At 40.3% G+C, this 9125-nt stretch overlaps 2 protein-coding genes across 2 annotated transcripts; both read left to right on the plus strand.

Annotated features, from left to right (window-relative positions):
* Nucleotides 1-2083: 2083 nt before the first annotated feature.
* On the plus strand, nt 2084-3481 carry LOC110092522. Its single transcript, XM_020817104.1, has one exon. It carries the CDS (start codon nt 2084-2086, stop codon nt 3479-3481), a length of 1398 nt encoding a protein of 465 aa, XP_020672763.1.
* A 4482-nt stretch (nt 3482-7963) lies between these two features.
* LOC110092520 (F-box/LRR-repeat protein At3g48880-like) lies at nt 7964-9094 on the plus strand. Its single transcript, XM_020817101.2, has 2 exons — nt 7964-8435; nt 8510-9094. Exons 1-2 carry the CDS (start codon nt 8092-8094, stop codon nt 9027-9029), a joined length of 864 nt encoding a protein of 287 aa, XP_020672760.1. The 5' UTR covers nt 7964-8091; the 3' UTR covers nt 9030-9094.
* The last annotated feature ends 31 nt before the right edge of the window (nt 9095-9125 follow it).

The raw sequence follows: 9125 nt of genomic DNA on the forward strand, positions 1-9125 counted from the left end.
ATCCCAACATTGCAAAGGTAAGTGGGGCATTTTAATCTAAATTGGAGAAGGAAGTCCCTTTATAGAAGCCGTAGTAAATTCCGGCATCCACTTCTCCATACCTACTATATGTCCGTTAACGAACCAAGGACCTCCTGAATGAGCTGCTTCTACCATCTCTTCCGATGAGAATGAGCATAAGAACCATCCTCTAGCCAATATAGTAAAGTGGTATTGACCGAATTGCTTCTATTATCTCCTTAGCTCCCAAGCCACCATATGGGATGGTAAATCTTTCCTAAAAACCTTGATTACCAATGACTTTGACAATTTCTTTGAGTTCATCTCCTCCATTTCTTCATTTAAACTTACTGCCTTTCCATCTTTAGATAAAACTACTTCCTTTTCATTGAAATCCAATTTTATAAAAGGTTTGTTACTCCATGGATTCACATTGCCCAAGCTTACAGAGCTTTTAGGTAATTCATGAAAAAACTTGCCTCCATCCAAGACATTCCTCCTTTCCAGTACCGAATGAATATTGTTGTTAACCAAATTCCAAAAATTCTCATTTATCACGCTGCGACAAAGTTCAGGGATTGCATTCGAATTTTAGAACCGGTTAACAAAAATTTTCATTCCAGAGGTATACGCCGTATGATCAGAAGGAATTTCAGATGATTTCAAAGTAATAGGAGTAATTATTTCCACCATTTCAGATATAGCCTTACCTTTGCCTTCCACATGCTTGATCAACTTAGGTAATATTTCTAATACATCCTTTATCACCAATGGTCCTTGGCATTTCATCTCATGAATTTGAGATCTCTGTTTGGAATTCAAAAACAACAAGTCCTTTTCATTCACAATTATCTTCGAATTATCAGCAAATGAAGGAGACCTTTACAACCTTGATTGTCATTGGTCTTCAACTTCAGTGATCACATCCTGCATTTGTCGGCGGCAGTGCGCCGCCACTATTCCCCTCAGATCAATGTTTGATGAATTTCGACAACCTTCAGAGGTGTCGGATGGTGGAAGCCGGCGGCCCTCCACCGTCATTGATGGAGAATGGAATTTGCAGGAGACAGAATTTAAAAAGCGAAAGTTTTCTCTCTCTAGAAATTTTTTGGAGCATCTCTCTCTAGAAATTTGATGTAGCAGACTCGTAAGTTAGGAGTAGTTGTGACACCTAAAATATACTTTATCAACTTTGGCTAAAAGTCTAACAAGCTATTTCTAGGAGCCTTTTATTCTTATTGACCTTTCACAGTAGAATGATGGGTTGGAAAATAACTTATCTTATTCAAATATAAAATTTCTTACAATAACATTATCAACAATCCTTGAAGGTGCTAAGGAAGCTCAAAGACATGTTATCTAGGTTAATCCACATGTTCTCAAAGGTAACATAGGGGAAGACTTTAAATCTAAAGCTAGTGGAAGCCAAGTCGATAACATTCCAATATAATAATAGAGGAAGTGAGAAAATAAAATGGTTAATAATAGCTATGTATGCACTAGATATGGTGGTGCGAACCCCCTTATCCCTCTTGCATTGTATGACTTTTAATTTATTCCTTTGGAAATAAAGGGATAAATAAATAAAGATTTTGAATGTCTTCTTTGTTTGTGATAAGAGTGATTCTGATAACTTACTAATAATAATAATAATAATAATAATAATAATAATAATTCGTGGCTTTGATTTGGACTCATTTGGGCTCGGATTGAGTCAAATTTGATGTCGTTGGGTTCATATTTTTTAAACATTTAGTTGGACGGTAAGTTTGCTAAAATCGGAATTTGGATGATCCAAAATTTAATTTCTGAAGTTTTCAATTTGATTTTGACTTGATTTGCATCGAGATACGTGCCTAATGAAGATAATTTTTTTGATGATATATCAAGCCTTATCCTACACCAAAAAGAATAATCGGAAGAAAAAAAAACTTCTAGTAGATACAGACGGTGTTACCTGTTAGTTTCTCTAACATCCAATCCTCCCGGCGCCTTGTGAGCTGCGCTAGGGTTTGGCGATTTTTTTCTCCCGGCGCCTCCTCTCCACTTTGTGTCCCTTCGCCGCCTCCGTTGGGGGGATCCTATGGATCCCTCCGTTTACTCCACTTCCTTTCCTCCCCTACCCAACTCTTCTTCACCACTTCCTAACCCAGGTACATCGTGCCCTCTTCCTTGGGACAGAGTCTTCTCGGATCCTCCGGTAGCCAGTGAGTTCAATATTTCGGCTCTTCCAACCCCTGAAGAAATCATTGATTTCCCTACTGAAGATATAGCTGAAGCTGTTGAGGAATACAACCTTGCTTTGGTCGGCTACTCTCTCGGTAAAAGGCCATATTATGAAGCTTTGCTCAAAGCTGTTACAAATCTTTGGAAGCTCAAAGGTACTATCAAACTGATTTCACTAAGTGAAGGTTTTTTCCTCTTTGAATTCTCTTGTGCTGAGGATTATGAAATGGTATGGACAAAAGGTGCTTGGTTTATCTTTGGTAGACCATTCATTTTCAAAAAATGGTCTTCTCACTTCAGCCCTGAAAGAATTGAGTACACCAATATCCCTATTTGGTTCAAAATCCACGATTTACCGCTCTGCTGCTGGACCCCGATAGGTATTTCCAAGATCGCCACCAAAGTTGGTATCCCTCTCGCTGTCGATGCTCTCACAGCTTCTAAATCAAGACTCACATACGCTAGAGTGTGTGTCCAGATCGACTCTTCTGCTACTTATCCTGCTTTCATTCCTATTATAGTGGAAGGTAAACTCTTCAACCTAAAAATTCAGTATGAATGGCGCCCCTCTGTTTGCGATCTGTGCAAATCTTTCAACCATTTAACCGATGCTTGCCCTTCAAATCCAAATCCCAAACCTCCTCTCCCTCCTGTTAGCCCCCGAGGAAGAAGTACCAGTCGACGCCCAAGACCACCTTCCAAAAATCCCAAGGGTATCCTTCCTACTCCCAGGTCCTCTACGGAGCCTCGCCCTGAAATACCCGATAATCAAGACGCCACCACTTTGATTCATCCCAACTATCACGAAATCTCTGCCCCCACAGAACCAGAATTCAACTCCCTTAACAATGATACCACCAAACTCACGGAGAAGGCCCAGGAAGCTGACACTGATATCATTATGGATGTCTCTTGTATACAAACAGACTCGGTGATAATTCCTAACCTAAATTCTCCTACTCAACAAACCTCTTCTTCCTCTGATCTCCCCGCTCCCCTTATCAATCAAGCTCCTCTGAACACGTCTTCACCCAATAAATTTTCCTTACTGCAAAATCTCTCGGACTCTGATTCTACTTACATTATAGAGCCAGACAATGCTTCTACTGCTTCTCAATTGCAAAACGAACAGGGAAAATTCTCTCCTCCCTCTAGTTCTAAACCCAACTCCTCAAAACCTAATAATGCCTCTCATTCTCAACCCCTTAGAAACACAAGGGGGAAGGGTGCCAAGAAAGGTTCTAAGTCTAAATAGTTTCCCATGACCCATCCAAATATTGTGGTATGGAATATCAGGGGTTTCAACAACCCTGATAAAGTTTTGTGCTGTAAGAAAGTGGTTCAGGACCACGACATTGACATTCTTTGTCTACTTGAAAATCGTATCCTCCATCATAACCTACAAGACCCATGGTTTTGTTCCACTCACAAGATTTTTGACAACGAGTTGAGTTGTCACAACTTTCAAGCTGCTTCTCCGGGTCGGATATGGATTAAATGGAACGCTAATAAGGTCTCTTTCTCCCCCACCTTCATTTCTAAGCAAGTTATTGCTGGCATGGTTAGTGAGGGGAATCTGCCACCATTTCTGATTTCTGTTGTCTATGCTTCTAATGATTATGTGGAAAGAAACACTCTTTGGGAAGAGTTAAGGCTTCATTTACCAAATGGTGGACTGCCTTGGGCAGTTTTTGGGGATTTTAATTGCTGTCGTTTTCCTTCCGAAAAGTCTGGTGGCAATGTTCTGAATTCTACTAAGTTGGCTCCATTTAACTCTTTCATCTTTGATGCACATCTTGAGGATCTTCCTTCTACTGGCAATTACTTCACTTGGTATAATCAAAGGACTGACAACCCTATTCATCTCAAGTTGGACCAGGTGCTTGTCAATGAATTTTGGATCTCTGCTCATCCAACTTCTTTTTACAATGTAAGCAATAGTCTGGTCTCCGATCACACACCTCTCATTCTCCAATCGAAGGTGGAAAGATCCGCTAGTAAGAGATTCATGTTCAAAAACTTCTGGTGCAAAATCCCCGAATTTTGGGACATTTTGATTTCGATATTCGCTTCTCCTTCAAATTTGCTTCTCCTCCTAATGGGAATCCCATTATTTCACTATATAACAAGCTCTACTTATTGAAGAAGGAAATCAAACTCAAAAGATGGGTTAACTCTACTCACTTAGACTCTAAGTGTTCTGATCTCTCCTCCCAGCAAAAACAACTCCAGCATCAAGTTAATTTGGATCCTCTAAATGCCATTCTTTGTGGACAACTCAAAAAGATTAACATGGATTATGCTTTTTATAACTCATTAAGAGCTAATTGGATCATTCAACATTCAAAAGTCAAGTGGTTAACAAATGGGGAAGAAGACTTAAAAATCCTTTTTTCAAGGATTCAAAGGAGGAAATCACAAAATCTTAGCATTCTTCACTCAGTTTGCAGCAATGATGCACCTCAAGCTTCCAACATTCAAGGTATTATCAACCACTTCAAAGCTCTTTACAACTCCCCCAGACCTCCTTCTGCTGATTTGAGCAATATTCCTTATGGGAACACACTACAAGATGAGGCTACTTCTGCCCTTACTTCTCCTGTTACAAATGTTGAAATCCATAATGCTATTAAGTCTGGTTGTAACTCTTCTGCACCAGGGCCTGATGGGTTTAACTTTGCCTTCTACAAAGCCACTTGGTCCATTACTGGACCTACTGTTTGCAATGCGGTTAAGTCTTTTTTCATAAAAAATTACCTTCCGAGCAGAGCGAAGGCCACTGCTTTAGCCCTCATTCCTAAGAGAACACATGCTGATACCATTCAAGATTACAGGCCTATTTCATTGTGTAATGTTTTTCATAAAATTATTGCCAAGATACTTGCCAATAGAATGAAACCTTACATGGATGATATCATTCATAGAAGTCAGGCAGCTTTCATTTCCAATAGACTATCCAATGAAAACTGTATTCTGGCGGCTGAAATTGTTGGCTTTGTTAACAAAAGGAATAGGGGAAAATTCTTTTGTGCTAAATTGGATATTCGGAAGGCATTTGACACTGTTTCAAGGGATTTCCTATTTGCTAGAATGGCTCAAAAGGGGTTTCCTCCCACCTTCATCAACTGGATAAAAGCTTGTATTAATAATACCCATTTTTCAATATGCATTGATGGTGGCCTTCATGGTTTTTTTAAATCCTCATCTGGTTTGAGACAAGGCTGTCCATTAAGTCCGTACCTCTTTTGTATCATTATGGATGCTCTCTCTTGTCTTATTGATGACACTTCTCATATGGATTCCTTTGAAGGTTTTAAATTGGATAGTTTCTAATTGTCCCATCTTACATATGCTGATGATCTAGTGGTATTTGGGAAGGCTGACACTAAAAATTGTGAAAATCTGGGAAGAATTTTGGAGCATTTTTCTTCTGTCTCGGGCCTTCACCTCAATCTCAACAAAAGCTTTCTTCTTTTTCCTTCTAATGTTAATTCTATCACCTCTATCTCACAAGCCCTCCAAATTTCTAATTGCTCCACCAACATTTCCTACTTGGGTCTACCTATTTCCTTAGGTAGGCTCAAGATTTCTGATTTCTCCTCCTTGATCGAAAAAGTTACTAACATGCTTTCTGGTTGGAAAGCAAAGCTTCTATCTTTTGCAGGTAGGTTGCAGTACTTAAAATACACAATTTCCAATTTGGTGGCGTATTGGATTCGGGGTTCCAATATCCCAAAATCTGTCTTGAAATCAATTAACAAAGCTTGTGCCAAGTTCTTATATCAGGGAGATCCTCAGTCCAAAAAGATGCATCTCATATCTTGGAATTCCACTTCTAAGCCTATCTCTAAAGGTGGTTTGGGTATTGCTTCTCTTCAAGCTCTTAAGTTAGCTTATAACTGTAAGACTATTCTCAGACTTTACAACACTCAGTCTCCTCTTTCCAGTTGGTTAAAAACTAGATATAGTTCACCTTGGAAACCCTGCCCATCCTACAGTTCGGGTTACTGGAAAAATTTATGTAGCACTGCTGAATTGTTGAGAAGGAATTTCTGTTTTAAGGTATGTTCTAACAGTCCTATTGACTGTCTTTGGGATCATTGGGTTTTAAATGAGAATCTTTCCTCTATGCTTACTGGGCAAGCTCCTACTCTGGATTTTGGGGCTAACGGAATTTTGGCAAGCTGGATAATTGACGGTGCTTGGGCTCTACCATTCTCCCTTAGTCCTGCTATTAAAAATCTCATTAGCACAATTCCCATTACTCATAGCAGTTGTTATCACATAACCTGGGAAAATAATGAGAATGCCACCTTTAAGGACTTTTATAAGGAATACTTCTCTGATTTTGATGTGGACTGGTATAAATTAGTTTGGCACAAAAACCATTCCATTAGGTATTCCTCTTATACGTGGATAGCTTTAAAACAATGGATTGAAAACTGCTGCAGCTTTGGCTTACAGGAATATCACCATTGAGGACACGTCTTGCCCTCTATGCCATAACTATTTGGAGAATACCTCTCACATTTTGTTTGAGTGTGACTACTCATTTCAGCTTATTAAAATGCTCATTGCTCAATTCAGTAACTTCTACTTGAGACCTAATATTATTCAAGCTCTTCACTTTATTCATGGTCTCTACAATGATAAAGATGTTAGAAACGCCACTCTTCTTACTCTTCATGCTGCTGTCTATTATCTCTGGATTGAACGTAATTCAAGAAAATTTAACGACAATGCTTTGTGTGTTACCTCTTTAAAGCGTAAAGTTATACGGGCTGTCTTTTTGAAGTTAAATAAATGGAAAAAAGGAAACGAGGTAAAGCAAAAGCTGCATTTGTGTTACTAAGATATTCTATGGGTTTGAGGTTCAACTACATTCACGTGCTGTTGTTATACACGATTGCCTGCTGGATTGATATCACCGGAAATATTACATGTCAAGGGATGGATTATCTCTGGAAAGCTTTACATTACCTGCACCTTGCCTTTGGAGGAATTACTGGAGGAAAGATTATTCTTATTTCTTTTCTAACTGGAAACACGGTTAAAAGTGGTGGACTGGAGGCTGTATGTAGCCTGAGGAAGGAATCTGCTGTTAAAGATTTTGCTGTTTTCTCTTTTGAGGTGCCTGTAAATTTTGTCCCTATTATAGGTTGCCTGGGTGATTTTTTTGATAGGACAATGATGATTGCTAAGATCTTAGCAACCCCTTGGATGGTCTTATGGCAACCAGGGGTATTTGTTCTGCCCAGACCCGTTCGTGAACTGACCCTTTTCGTGATTTGGCAGAACTACCTGAGTCCTTTTGGCTCCTGAGCCATTCTTCTTTTCTTTGTTTTTCAAATTTAATTTCTGAAGTTTTCAATTTGATTTTGCATCGAGATACGTGCCTAATGAAGATAAATTTTTTGATGATATATCAACCCTTATCCTACGCCAAAAAGAAGGCCGGAAGAAAAAAAAAACTTCTAGTAGATACAGAGGGTGTTACCTGTTAGTTTCTCTAACATCCAATCCTCGTTTCTAGAAGCACATCACCGCGTCCTTTTTTCTGCAAAAGAAGACAAATAAAAAATAATTTTACGTGGACGCGAGAGAAACAGAAGCCAATTATAATAGCTCTGGTGGGCCCCACAAGCTTACAAGGAATAGTAACTGGCCCGTTCTAAGCGAGACTCGGAGAATCTTCCACCTTATCAAACATAATCTCTCTTTACCTCTACCGGTTTCGCAGTCCTGCAGTGCACAGCACCTGTTTGTTTAAATACCCCAGCGAACTCCGTCTCCTTCCACCATCTAAAAAAAAAACAGAGAAATCGGGCACAAAAAATTAGGGACTTAAAACTCGAATTTACAGTCATGGAGCTTGGAAGATGGGAGGGGATGCAGTTGGATTGCCTTGTAAACATCTTCTCTAAGCTCGGCCTAGACGATCTTACCACCGCCGTACCCCTCGTCTGCAAATCTTGGAATCAGGCATCTGTCGACCCCCTTTGCTACCGGATCCTCGATTTTCGTCACTTAGACTTTAATCCATCGAGCCCCTTCGCCTCGAGATTCGCATTCGAGTTCTCCGTTCCGCGATTCTCCTTCTCCGACTTCTTGAAGCTCGCCATGGCACGTGCCCGTGGCGCCGCCGTTGATCTCCGATTCAACTCGCTCTTCTCCGCTTCAAGCCAAGATCTATCCCTTGCATCCGATGAGTAAGTTCTGTTTCCTTAAATCGGTACTGCGTCTCGAGATGTCTAGGGCACTAACGATTTTCGATCTATAATAGATGCTCGAAGCTGAAGAACCTGATCCTGCCTCGGATTGAATCCGAAGACGAGGAGCTGCTCTTGAAAGCAATAAGCAACTGGAAGGAGCTTGAGGTGCTCGAGATGGAATCCAAGCCTTCAGTTCTTCATGAGTTGGTGAAGCAGATCGGCCTCCACTGCAACAAATTCCAGGGGCTCAAGCTCCGAGGATCCATCAAGAAAGAGGATGCCGCGGCGATCATCGGATCTCTTCCGAAACTGAAATGGTTAGATCTGAGCTGCTGCAGGTTAGGCAGAGAGGACCTGCTTGCTATAATTGACGGATGCCGGGATCTAAATAGATTATGTGTGAGGGAGTGTATCGGGTTTGAGGTTGATGAGGAATTGAAGAGAAGGGCGAGTGGGATTGAGGTTTTTGAGCATGAGGGATCCATGATCGAGGATGAGTGTGAGCTTGATGAGCTTGAAGATGATCGGAATGTGTCGTTGGAGCAGATGTTGATGTATTATGACGATTGCTACGCGATGTGGTTGTTTTGAAATTTTGATGCGCATCATTAATGGGAAATGTGGAAGCAGGTTTCCAATCTGTTTATCAATGGCTATCTTCTTCTTGTCGAATTTTGAAGTTTGGAG

The sequence above is a fragment of the Dendrobium catenatum genome, unplaced genomic scaffold, assembly GCF_001605985.2.
Source record: "Dendrobium catenatum unplaced genomic scaffold, ASM160598v2 fragScaff_scaffold_1375, whole genome shotgun sequence".
Taxonomy (NCBI): Eukaryota; Viridiplantae; Streptophyta; class Magnoliopsida; order Asparagales; family Orchidaceae; genus Dendrobium; species Dendrobium catenatum.

What these genes read in the sequence shown, in the direction of transcription:
- LOC110092522 (XM_020817104.1), top strand. Translation starts at nt 2,084, where the DNA reads ATGGATCCCTCCGTTTACTCCACTTCCTTTCCTCCCCTACCCAACTCT.
- LOC110092520 (XM_020817101.2), top strand. Translation starts at nt 8,092, where the DNA reads ATGGAGCTTGGAAGATGGGAGGGGATGCAGTTGGATTGCCTTGTAAAC. An exon ending in CTATCCCTTGCATCCGATGA is followed by an intron (nt 8,436 to 8,509) that starts GTAAGTTCTGTT and finishes GATCTATAATAG; the next exon opens with ATGCTCGAAGCTGAAGAACC.